The sequence below is a fragment of the Netta rufina genome, assembly GCF_964035555.1.
Source record: "Netta rufina genome assembly, chromosome: 14".
Classification (NCBI taxonomy): domain Eukaryota; kingdom Metazoa; phylum Chordata; class Aves; order Anseriformes; family Anatidae; genus Netta; species Netta rufina.
Window position 1 is genome coordinate 14,647,885 of NC_140137.1, and position 13,096 is coordinate 14,660,980.

The window sequence follows — 13,096 nt, forward strand, 5'->3', positions numbered from 1 at the left end:
TTTCACATGGCATGTCACATTTTTACTATGAGGGCAAAACTTTAAGGAAAAAAAGTGAGAAGCCCTGGGGGGACAGACCTCTGGGACAGAAGGGAAAAAAAGAACTGAGCTACCAACCATGCTGGCAAAAGTCAGGGTAGAGAGAGTACAGAGGTAAAGACAGACTTTTCCTCTAGCACACTGGCCTTAATAAAACTACCTCTCTTCTATACTTGCCAGAATTACCCATGTTTTTCTTTTAATCCCTGCAGGACCTGAAGAGACACCACACCATGGAAATCATTACCAAGAGGCACTTCCTGAGTTTTGCTGTTTTACTGGTGCACTGCACGGTCCGTGAGGCAAGCTGTGAGAAAGGCAACACATCCCCTCTGCACTTCACCCACTTCTTCTACAATGCCACCATCTACGAGAATTCAGCTCCCAAGACCTACGTGGAGAGTTACGTCAAGATGGGGATTTACAAGACAGACCCCGAGTGGGACATCAGATACAGAATAGCTTCTGGGGACACCACCGGTCTCTTCAAAACAGAGGAGCACGTAATTGGGGATTTCTGCTTCTTGAGGATAAGAACCAGGAGCAGCAACACAGCACTTTTAAATCGGGAGGTCAAAGATAGTTATATGTTGATAATCAAAGCCACAGAGAGCACTTTTGCCTACGAAGCCTGGGCCAAAGTCTTGATCCATATTCTGGACAGAAATGACTTGAAACCTCTCTTTTCACCCCCCTCCTACAAAGTGTCCATCAGAGAAGACACTCCTCTGAAAACAGTGGTCAGCACGCTCAGTGCCACGGATGCCGATGCTGGCCAGAATGCGGAGTTCTACTACTCCCTCAACACCAAGTCAGACCTATTCACCGTCCACCCCACCACGGGAGCAGTTATGACCATGGGCAGGCTGAACAGCACCCATCGAGGCAGGCACCACCTGCAAGTTTTGGCTGTGGACAGAATGAGGAAGATCACAGAGGGGAATGGCTTTGGGAACCTGGCTAGTCTCACTATCCAAGTGGAGCCATCCGCCAGGAAACCCCCCTCCATCTCCACCGTGAAGGTGACACCTCCCGACTCAGCTGAAGACTTGCTCTATGCAACCCTGTCTGTAGAAAGTGGTGACTCGGAAGCAGGAATAGATTCAGTTGACCTTGTGGATGGAGATCCAGGCAGGCATTTCAAAGTTATCCCATCCTACTTCGGGAGCACAGAGTTCATGATTGTGTCAACCAAAGAAGTCAACTGGCTACTCTACCCCTTTGGTTTCAACCTCAGTCTGCAAGCCAAGGACAAGAGCAAGCCACCACTTTTCTCTCCTGTTAGAGTTATACATATACCTCCTGCCAAGTATGTCTCTGCCAGATTTGAGAAAGAAGTGTACCGGGTCCAGCTCAGTGAATTTTCCCCAGCTGGAAGCCAAGTTGTAATGGTGAAGATTACACCAGTCTTCCCAAATCTTAAATATGTTTTGAGACCCACTCCTAACAGCACAAATTTTAAAATCAATCCTCACACTGGGCTGATAACTACTGTCAGAGCAATGGACTTCCATGAACAGTCTCATTTTGAACTCGAAGTTACAACCACTAACAGCCATACATCCACAACTGTTTCCATTGACATCGTTGACTGCAACAATCACGCACCAAGTTTTAGTCAGTCTTCATACCGGGGGGCCTTTGATGAGAACGCTCCTCCTGGCACTAGTGTCTTAACAGTAATGGCTACAGATGAAGATGAAGGAGACAACGGCTTTGTAACCTACACCATAGCCAACCAGAAATCAGTCCCCTTTGTCATCGACCCGTATTCTGGCATCATTTCCACCTCCAAGTCTATGGACTATGAGTTGATGCAGAGGTGGTACCATCTGCGAGTGTGGGCATCAGATTGGGGCTCACCTTTCCGTCACGAAACGGAGGTGTACGTCTCCCTCGTGCTCAACAATGTCAACGACAACGCCCCTGTGTTTGAGAAGGCAAGCTGCAGTGGCAGCATCCCCCGGGATTTTCCTGTCGGGAACGCTGTGGCCACGGTCTCTGCAATCGACAGCGATGAGCTGCAGCATATCAAATACGAAATCAAGTCTGGCAATGAGCTACGGCATTTTGAATTGAATCCCATCTCTGGAGTAATATCCCTCAGAATATCTCTGAGAGATCTTCCCTCTGAACAGCCACTCTTCTACTCTCTGAAAATAACTGCAACAGACGGAGAGAACTATGCTTTGCCGACATCTGTAAATATCACTGTGGTCAGCCAAGGTCTCCCAGTCAAAATGCAGTGTGAGGAAACAGGAGTACTGAAGCAACTGACAGAGACTATCATACACTCCATTGAGTCTCAGTCCCAAGGCCATGGGCAGGATGACGAAACTTCTCTGAACTTGCACCTTATAAACCATAACGCTCCCAAATTTGATGACAGCTTTCCACGATCTATTGATATCATAGAGACTGTTCCCATCAACTCAACTATTGCAGACCTTTCAGCTGTTGATCCTGATACTGGTTTTAATGGGAAACTGGTCTATGTGATCTCGGATGGAAATGATGACAGCTGCTTTACCATTGACCTGGAAACAGGTCTCCTTCAAGTCCTTACTCCTTTAGACCATGAACGAACCAGCTTTTACATTCTTAACATTACTGTGTACGACCTTGGCACACCACAAAAATCATCTTGGAAACTGCTGGCTGTGAATGTGTTGGATACCAATGATAACACTCCTAAATTCCCACAGGGTGCCTACTGGGTGGTGGTACCTGAAAATGTAGCAACAGGGACAACAATAGCTCAGCTGAAAGCAGAAGATGCTGATACAGATGATAATGGGAGGGTAAAATATTCTCTGCTAACCCCCACTGACAAGTTTGCCATTAACAGTGTCACTGGAGAAGTGACAGTCACGGGTGCACTGGATAGAGAATCGTGGCCCTGCTACGTGCTGAAAATCGAAGCCAGGGACCAGCCCAAAACTGGCTACCAGCTGTTCTCCGTTACGGATCTCACCGTGACTCTGGAGGATGTGAATGACAACACCCCGCAGTGCCTGCCAGCCCTGAACAGTGTGAAGGTCCCAGAGGACCTGCCTGTAGGAACCATTCTCCTCTTTCTGGAGGCTTTTGACCCAGATGCTGGCTCTGGGGGAGAGGTGAGGTACAGCCTCATTAACGACGAGGAGATGATGTTCCATGTGGATAAGCTGACTGGGGCGCTCCGGTTAGAGAAGGAGCTGGACTATGAGAAGAAGGACTCTTACAATCTAACCGTGCAGGTCAGTGACAGTGAGAAGCCCTTCTCTCGCTCTTCCCTCTGCCACCTGGAAGTGAACATCCTTGATGTCAACGAGAACTTGTACCCACCACGCTTTGCCTCCTTTGTCTTCAAAGGCTGGGTGCAGGAGAACAGCCCCGAGGGCACATCAGTGATGATGGTCACGGCAAAGGATATCGACAAGGGGAAAGATGGAGAGGTTCAGTATTTCCTCCGAGAGGGCACTGGCCTGTCCATCTTCCGCATTGAAAAGGACACAGGTAATGCAGCTTGGTTTCAGGGTGCAACTCAAGGGCTTAAATCATGTGTTTTGTTTTGCTTTATTTTTATTATTTATTTTTATTTTATCCAATGTATTCAAATCCTCCCACTTTGTGCAGGGATATACAATGTGCCTCCCTGTGTATGGGGAGGAACGAGCATGGCTTGTCTGCTCTCCCTCAGAATACCCAGGCCTTCGTTTTCACTCTTGTACCAAATTACCCTCAGCTCAAGCAAGCCCTCACCTTCCACACAATCTCACATCCATGCAAGGCTGGTGCCAAGGTTCGTATCTCCAGCAAAAGCCAGGAGGCAGAGCAGAGACACAGACTGGTCTGGCATTAAGGATAAAGTGATCTGAGTGCCCTCGATCCCTCACAAGCCCTGTCTGTCATTCCTCTAGGCACCATCCGGACCATCGGACCACTCGACCGAGAAGGGACGTCTCACTACTGGCTGACAGTGCTAGCTCTTGACCTGGGAACAGTTCCTCTGTCTTCTGTAACTGAAATCTATATTGAAGTCACCGATACCAATGACAACCCACCTCAGATGTCCAGGCCTGTCTTTTATGCCTCTGTGATGGAGAATTCCCCACCAAACACATCTGTCCTTCAGCTCGATGCCTTAGACCCTGACTCCAGCTCAGAGGGAAAACTGACTTTTCACATCCTAACTGGAAATCCTCAAGGACTCTTCACCATTAACCTCGTTACAGGTAAGACTGACCCGACTCGGTATTGGTTTTTGAGGCTTTCGGGTGCCCAAAGGATGTTTCATATTCAATATAAACAGCCCACAGAGCTGCATTGTCATGCCTTCCTTCTGCAGCAGAAGTCCCAGTCTCCAGATACACGGTGTGGGGAGGCTCACAAATAAAACCCTCAACCTGAAGGCTGCTATTTGCTCTTAGAGCGGCACAGATGTGCTGTTTTCAAAGTCCTGCACACGGTGAAGGAGCTGCGTTTGATATTCCCCCTTATAAACAACTGGCCTACTGCACAGCCTGAGCCAGGAAACACCCTTCTGGAGGTGACTATTTGCTCCTGGGACAGAGCAGGGCAGGATTAATAAAAATGAATCCCACTGCATTTAAAAGCTCCACCCATCCTCCGGCACAATTAGCGTAGTTAGTACAGTAAGCCTCTTCTGCCATCTTCCTAGACTGTATCTTTCATCTGAGGATTAATTACCAGATCTTTCAGAGCCATCAAAAACCCACTGATGTTTGGTGTAAACAGCTTCCTCAAACTATCCCAGCAGTGCTGACATTGGGCCAGTGTGGCAGGGAAAGCTGCGCCGTGCCCTTCGCTCCATCAGCTCCTGCGAGGAGAGGGAAGGGAGGGCGCAGAGCCTCACTTTGGGAGAGGATTAATTGCATGACTTTGATCTCTTGCGGGTGATAAAAGCAGTTCACCTACTGCAGCGGGAGAGCAGCCTGCTCTCAGATGGGAAAGGAGCTGGGTGCACAGAAAAAGGCTGGTGCAGCTCTCGGTTACATGTTCCCTGGTGGCTCTCTGGCAGTCCTCTACAGCTGGATGGGAGGAGGGTGTTAAGAAAGTAATTGTTATGCTGAAATGCTGAGATTCTTCTGGTTGCAAGAGATTTGTAGGGTGTCTGTACGTGGCACCATGTGGATACAGATGGAGATGTCAGCTGCACCTCTGCCAGCCCCAGTCAGAAGTCTTTTAGCCAGGTCAGGGCATTGCTCTGTATTTGACCTTCCCACAAAGCCCAAATAAATGTGGACAGCTCAGCCCCGTGGACAGCTTGCACAAGTGCTGGGTTCCTGCTTGCACCCATCACCCTGCAGGACATCCAGCCTTCTCCATGCTCTCAACAATGAAAACTTTCACCCTGGTGTGAGTGCAGCCCCACAAAGCCATGAAAAGACGAGCGGCACTGGCAAAATTCGAACATCTGCGAATGAGACGCCTCACCTCTAAGCCAACCCTTTAATTCCCATCTTAGACAAAAAAAGCTCTGTCAGGTGTGAGTCACCTCCCATCCATTTCTCTCTACAGTCAGGTAATTTGCATGTGAAGAGTGATACGTTTGTCAGTCCGTAAGAAACTCAGGAGCTGATCTTATCTCTTGGCCAGTTGCTGGAGGTCTCTTCTTTAAACCCTGAGCTTGGAGGTTGTTTAAGGACCTGCTTCCAAGCCTGATGAGGATTCATTGTTCCTTTTCTTTGCATGTGTTATCCAAAAGAACAAATGATTACCTGCAAACGTTGGCATAAACTGAGCAGTTTATATCCTCGTGCTTACAGTATCTAAAGAGAAGTCATCTACTACTCCTGCCAGAAAAAATATCACAGCTTGTCTAAAGTTCTGAGCTGCAGGCAGCTTATTGGAACCCCTGTGATATTTTTGTTTTGCAGATAAGGACATGCTAGTTGCTCCATTAAGTAGAATAAAAATATAATCTTTGGTCTCGGCCTGGTGTTGGCAGATGAACCGCTGGTGTTTCAGTTTCTGGTCATTCATATCAGTGCAGGGCTGCATTCAAAAAACAGTTGTCCTAGTGAAGTGCTAATGAAAGGAATTATTTTTAAACAGGAAAAGAGAGGAAGCACTGCAAGTATCTGAGCACTGCAGTGCTGCTAGAGCACTGGGGTTTATTCTGGATTTTTAGTTAGGACATATCTTTTGTTGTTCAAATGCAATAAATGCATCTCTTGCCTTATTAGCTAGAGGAAACCATCATGAAGAGACTCGTTAGCAGCTCAGTTCCTGAGATGCCAGAGGTCTGTATGACCCAACTCCCCTGGGAGCTCCCCCTAGGAGCCCCTTGGCAGAGAGATAGGAGAGGAAACTTGTTCTCATCATGCGCACTGAGGGAATTCAGGACCCGACCGACTCCTGCAACAAGCATGTCTACACCCGGAATAACCCTGCAGAATAGCCCTGGATAATTATTGAGGGCATGGTGCCACACTGCTGCAAGTAACCTCTTTCTGCTCCTGGAGCCAGCTCGTTCTGCGTTTGATCCAGGATCCCAAGAGGAGGGTGGGCTGACCAGCGGAGACAGACCCAGCAGGGACCCTTCTCCTCCTGGGGCCTTGGCAGGAGACAAGAACAGCCACGACAACTGTCCCCAGCAGGGCTGGGCTCCTCCAGCAGCCCTGAACCACCACAGAAGGGCTCTAAGCTCTTCCAGCTCTCAGTTCCCTCAAGAGGGTGGAGAAAAAGAGGGAAAATAAATGAAAGGCTAATGAGAAGAGGGAATAAAACTGCGCAGCGAGATGAAAGCTTTCTGCCATGGGCGATGGAATCTCTCCAGCCCAGCCTGGCAGATGGTGCAGAGCAGCTTTTATGGGAGACAGATAGAGAGATAGAGAGATAGATGGAGAGATGGAGAGAGAGTTGGGTTCGGGGTATTTTGCTGGAAAAGTTTTCAGCTTGTTTTGTGCTGGGTTTGAGTCCCTGATGCGAAGCAGCAAGTTCCAGTCCAAACAGGATTGGGAGGAATGAGGAGACTGTGGCAGGAAGAGTCAGGATGAAGCCATTTCTCCTGCTGAAAGGCTGTCTGGAGAATCCTTTTGCCTTGGACTATTCACCTCCAGCTCCTACCTATTGCTTGTCCTGGTGCTTCTCCTGCATCGTCTGTGTCCACAGGCTTCCCAAGGCTGCCTGTTGTTGCTTGCATTGCTCTCCGTGGAAGATCACCCCAACACAGCCCTGAATGTGAGGGCTGGCTGCACTGCTGCTGCCAGAGCCATGTACCACAGCTCCAGTGCAAAGCCAGCTCAGAACAAAAAGGGAGGTGATAGGAGAGAGCAGAGAGTGTGGAATGGAAACAAGAATGGGACAAGAAAAAGAGGATTTAAAGGGAACAGCCTCTTCCCTTCCCCAGCTCCTGTGAAAGCCTTGTTGCTTAAAAACCTGATTCTGGCTATTTTAACTATTTGAGATTTTCCTCCCTGCAGCCAGGGCGGGGGGCCAGCAACCTCCACCCCAGCTCTGCTCTTGCCAGCAGAAGTTATTACTCTTTTTTGTTCCCTGACAACAACGCACTGTTAATTTTGCTGCTCCTGTTCCAACACGACCAGCTTTCCTCTCTCCCCTTTCCAGGCAGCGAGCGGGAGAATCGCAGACAATCTTTCCCATTGCTGCATGTAGGTAGGTGCTAGGGCAGGGCTTGAGCCTGGCTGCATGTAAGCAGGAGAAAGGATCATTTCTGGACCTCCAGGTGAGCACTGAGCTCAGGGAGTCGGCCAAGTGCAGTCAGGACCCTCAGCAGTTTTGTTCAGCCACCAGAAGTCCCATCAGAAACCTTCGGGGCCATCTATGTGAGCACAGACAGGACACCCACTCTGGCTGCTGCTCTCTAGAGAGGCAGGGATTGTGCTGACAACACACACGTGCACACACCAGAACACTCTCATTAAAAACTGAAGGGCACTTCCCAGGTCCTTGCAAGGGGCAGCAGGAGGAAGGGAGGAACTTTTTCCCCAGGCCACAAAAGCTGTCAGCAGTTTTCCTTAAATAATGGTTTCTGCTTCCATTTGAGCCCTCTGGCCTCGCAGGATGTATAACCAAGCAGCAACAAATAGAAGTAAGCATGAATTCCAGCTGGCTTCTCTCGAGCTCCTCGTCTGATCCCCGTCTCCCTGTCTCTGGGCGCTCAGCCGCCACGGGAGCACCGCGGGCAGGTTGTGCATGGTGGCAGCCCTGTGTGGGAATGGGAGCGATGAACCCTTAACCATGAGGGGTTTCTGACCTCATGGCAGAGCTGTATCCACCTCTGGGGAGCAACTGGGAGCTGCAGTTGGGCTTGGGGTGAGGGACAGAGGGATTTTGGCTGGGGTCAGGTGGAGAAGCCAACCTTTTGACTTGTGGTCACCAGATAGGAAGCTAAACCCCAAAATGCTGACTGAGTTATGGCACAGGTACGTGATGGAGAGCAGAGACAGCTCTTGCTTCCCAGCAGATCTGAGCATCCTATGTAGACGCTCAGGATAACCATTAAGCCCCAGTCCACCTGCCATCACAGTCCTTCTCCAGCTGTAAGAATCTCAGCTATGATCCTGTTTCTTTCATTTTTATTGTTAGGTCGCAGAAGAATTTCAGGGTGTGGCCAGGCAGATCCAAATAATCTCTTTAGAGTGGCTTAAGTTCGTTCCATCAGCTGGCATGCAGTAACCAAGTGCACACTTGGTATTAGACTGTTGCAACTGAATTTTGCAATCGGATAAACTGGAAGTGTCCGCAGTATCCCCACAGGTACTGGGTGGCTCCATTGGCGACATCCAGCTACATGCCCTATGGACTTGTCAGGCCAAAATCATGAATCATTCCCTGAAGTTGCTGAGTTTCAGACTTCGCTCCCTGCCCTCTCCAGCCTATTGGCAATGTGGACTGGAGCATCACAGATCTCAGCAAACCGCTGCTGTGATTCCCTGTTTAGGCCCTCACTAAGAGAATATTTCCATGCACATTGAGATTTTTGCTCCTGTTGGAGCCCTACCACCTCTCACAAGCCTGGGAAGAATTCAGGAGCTCCCCAGCCAATGTGCTCCCAGGCCACTGCCGAGTTCTCGTCACCTGCCAAAATGTCAGAAGGAAGAGGAGAGAGAAAAAAAATCCATGATATACGTGCAAAAAGAGCCTTTCAAATCTTCTTGTCATAGCACATTAAGGAGTGTTGATTTATGATTGTAAAGGCATCAAATAAATGTTTAGTGCAGCGCCTGGTGCCAAACACGAATAATTTGAGAGAACAAGTGGAAACGGTTAATGATAGCCTTGTTCCAAGCAGCTGCTCCTCACTCCCTCCTTCAGCTGCCCGATGTTTCCTGCAGCCGTTTGGAATGTTCTCCTGCCCATCATGCTTAAACAGCAACACACCAAAGAGCTATGATACAACTGAAAACAATATTGTTAATTAAAACTTTTTGGCTTTGGACCAGACATGAAAGTTGAGAGGGGTTCACGCCACTCTGATCTGTAAGCCCTTCAGGATGCACAAGCGCACGTGCTCACACCACTGCAAGTGCCTCCCATGCAAAGCATTTCCCAGCAGCAAGGGTCTGCATCACTGCTGGTGCTTGGCAGGAGAATTCACCCTGATTTTTATTTGTGTGAGGAAGCAGGGCTTCCCTGAGTGAGGAACAAATGCCATGGAACAGCAGGAGGTGCAGGGAACGGACAAAAGAATTCATGGGTGTCAGACTTGAGGGCCATCAGAAAATCATGTGTTACATGCATAATTTCCATTGTCTGTAAAATAATTGTGCAAATGGTCTAGAGCCGCTTTTCAACAATGGTAAAGAGTCAAGGCATGTGGTGAGGACTATTATCAGACAAGACATGGAAACTCAAACCTCAGCTCCATCCTTTCCACACTTTCGTCTACTCAGCTTAGGCCAAAAAGAGGCAATTATGATGATTTTCATTTAAACTCTACTTTATAAAAGCCATATTTTCCCTCCTGCATCCAGCCTATTCCCTGCAGTTAAACAATATTTATTTTTTAGAAAACCCTCAAATCTTGCAGGTGTTAGGGGACTGACCCTATCTCTCAGCAAGGGTTAAATAATGCACCGACATTACTATCAACAATGTACCTTATTTTTAGCCTCAATGCATTTGTTCTAGCGGTAGAAGAGAGGGTATTTCCCAAGACAGACGGCAAAGTTTTGTCAAAACACTGTAAATTACAAAGAGCAAGGTTCAACACGGGGAAAATAGGAGTTGAGACATGTTAAGAGGCCGAACTTGTGCCAGTGCACACAGAACGTTTCTGACTTAGAGGCATAAGAAAGGCTTTGTTTTCACCGTCCTGCAGCCTTTCTCAACAAGCGCCTCACCACAAGGTCTTCACACCCCTCAGCTGAGGTGGGCATCGGGTGGGTGACACATCCCTCTGGGTCCCTGCAGGCAGAGGAGGGAGAGCAGCCCTTCCACCCAGCGAGCCGCATTGACAGATGCTCTCTGCGGGTACCTGTTGTCTCCTCTGACCCCAACAGGAGCAAGGAACAGCCCCACTAGGCATGCTCACACTGGGCACATGGGGATTTGATCAGCCCTTGTTCTCCTTGGACGCTGAGTCTTGAAGCTCAAAGGTGTTTTTTTTTTTCCTTGGCAGGTCTGATTTCTACAACTTCGCGGCAGCTGGATCGAGAATACAAGGCTGAACATATCCTAGAGGTGGGTAATGATGATTGTAATTAGCTTTATTTACTTACAAGTGTATTAAGTCCTCAAAGAACTTTCCTTGCAAGTTGGAGCACAGAGAAAGAATCTCATCCCATCAGCTCCCAACTGCTGGGAAACTTAATTAAATGGTGTGCGTTGCCGTAAGAGACAGCTGCAGCAGGACTGCAGGGTTTATTATTTCCTTGCTGAAGACTGGAGCAAAAGGCCTGTTCTGGAAGCTGTGGGAATGTAGGAAGAGGGCTGGAATTGTCCTCTAGCAGGATGGATAATAAATTGCCGAAGAAAGAGGAATCCACCGTCATTTATCTCTCTGTACCGACCATCATTCTGTAGCTTTGCACTGCCTGCCCCCATCCCTAGCCGCTCCAAGCCATAGGTATTTACATTATAGGGATCTCAGGGTGTTTCAGGCTGTCAGGGTGATTGAGGATAAAACATTTCTGTCTGCAGCGCAACAAGCTGGGAGCATGCACAGGCACAGCAAAGCAAGGGTGGGCAATAACTTGCTCAGCCGTTGCAATACAGGCTGAGCTTTTTGGTTGTGTGGCCCCTAATGACAATGGCCTGACCTCGCAGTGGGGTCTGACCCACTTCTTGCCCTGTTCACGGCACGTGCCATCTACTTGCACAAGCCTTGCAAGGTACAGCCACCAGGTTTTGCTCTGTGGAAAGGAGCAATGTCTGAAAACACTGAGGTACAAACATAGATCCACGTGAAAACCCTATCATCCTTCAGGATGAGGGAAATAGGTAACGCTCATTACCTTCAGCCTGAAGGCTGGCAGCTCACGGCCAGGGTGACAACGAGCAGCTCTATCACCTTCTCCTTTGGCTTGCTGGCAGGTGGCTGTTTCCGACAACGGGGACCCAGCCCTGAAGTCCACCAGCAGAGTTGTGATACAAGTCCTGGATGCCAACGACAGTCCCCCCACTTTCCCCCACAAGCTCTTCATGGTGCAGCTCCCCGAAAGAGAAGCCTCAGAGACACCACTGCCGGTCTACAGGCTGATCGCTTCTGACCGTGACCAGGGCCAGAACAGCCAGGTCACCTACACCATCGAGGAGGAGGAGGAGGGGATATTCACCATCAACCCCACAACTGGCATGGTGTTCTCCAGGAAGGCTTTTCCTGCCTCCGAATACAACATACTGACGGTGAGAGGAGAGGGAAACAGGGAGTGGGTGGAGAGGGAAGGGAGCAGAAACAGAAAAGATAAAAGAAGGAAAGAGGTGGATGAAATACAGGGGTGGGAGGAGATCTTGTATGAGATAAGGGTGGGCTAGAGAGAGAGAAAGTGGGAGGGAGGGCATGAGAGGTGATGCAGAAGGGAAGAAGCTTTAGAAAACTGAGGAGAAGATTGAAATGGACCATCCCATGCGCCATCAGAGATGGACATGGTGATCCACAATCCCATCTGGATGTGGACCCAAACATGAACAGCCCTCGAGTTTCAGGATTAGGGCTCACCCTCTTCTGTGGGTCTTCACGAGCTTTGTGACCCAGGCCCCCGCTGTGCATTCAGCTCGGCAGGCTTGCTTGATGGCCAAGAGGCGTTCGGGTCGCACGGCTCCACCAAGGCCAGAGCATGGCCTACCGGGACCAGATGTATTCTGTGGGACTTTGGGTGCCTAAAATTCCCGGTGGGTGGGAGAAGCAGCTTCCTAGGGGGCTTAAACCACCCCAGTCAGCCCCGGTTCCTGCAGCAGATTGCCAAACCAGCCCTCACCCTGCCTCTCCCGGCAGGTCAAGGCAACGGACGGCGGCAGCCCCCCGCTCTCCTCCCACGTGCGGCTTCACATCAGCTGGGTCGCCCGGCCCGGCCCTTCCTCAGAGCCGCTGGCTTTCGACGAGCCTCATTTTAACTTCGCCGTCATGGAGACGGATCCCGTGAACCACATGGTGGGAGTGATCAGCATCGAGATGGGCCCCAGCCAAGTGTGGTTCAATATCACAGGTGAGGCACAGAGACTGCACACGCACAAGGGTGTCCGGAGCGCTCGCCCCGACTCCCTCGGCTTCCAGGAAAGCTTTCTCACAGACACCGAGAGGTTTTAGCTACACTAGACAAAGCCGACTGTCCAAGGGCTCTGCTTCAAAGTGCAACTATCTAACACACTTTTTTTAACAACATTCTGCCACTTGCCAGTGTTGGAGGCATTCTCTGATGTCTCCCGAAAGGCAGGGCACACCAGACCCGGCTCCTCCTGGGAGCTGAGGGACATTTGGGTTACGGTAAAGCACCCTGTGAGGATCCACGGTGTGTCTGGGTCCTGCAGACAGCTCTGTCTCTGCCTGCCTGCAGAGCCCACGGTCCCACCAAGGAGCTGAGAAGGAAGGGCTCCTCATGGAGCTGGTTGGACCTGCCTGGTGGGGCCATCGCTTCCACCTCGCAGC

At 49.7% G+C, this 13,096-nt stretch overlaps 1 protein-coding gene across 1 annotated transcript in view; it reads left to right on the forward strand.

The window, feature by feature from the left end:
• Positions 1–272: 272 nt before the first annotated feature.
• The window catches only part of FAT2 (FAT atypical cadherin 2), a gene marked incomplete at both ends in the record, with an annotated part of 42,184 nt that continues 29,360 nt past the window's right edge, over positions 273–13,096 (forward strand). The window contains 5 exons of the mRNA XM_084295494.1: positions 273–3,537; positions 3,942–4,256; positions 10,631–10,692; positions 11,545–11,856; positions 12,446–12,656. Of these exons, the coding sequence (XP_084151620.1) occupies positions 273–3,537; positions 3,942–4,256; positions 10,631–10,692; positions 11,545–11,856; positions 12,446–12,656 (4,165 nt within the window). The remainder of the gene's footprint in view (positions 3,538–3,941; positions 4,257–10,630; positions 10,693–11,544; positions 11,857–12,445; positions 12,657–13,096) is intronic.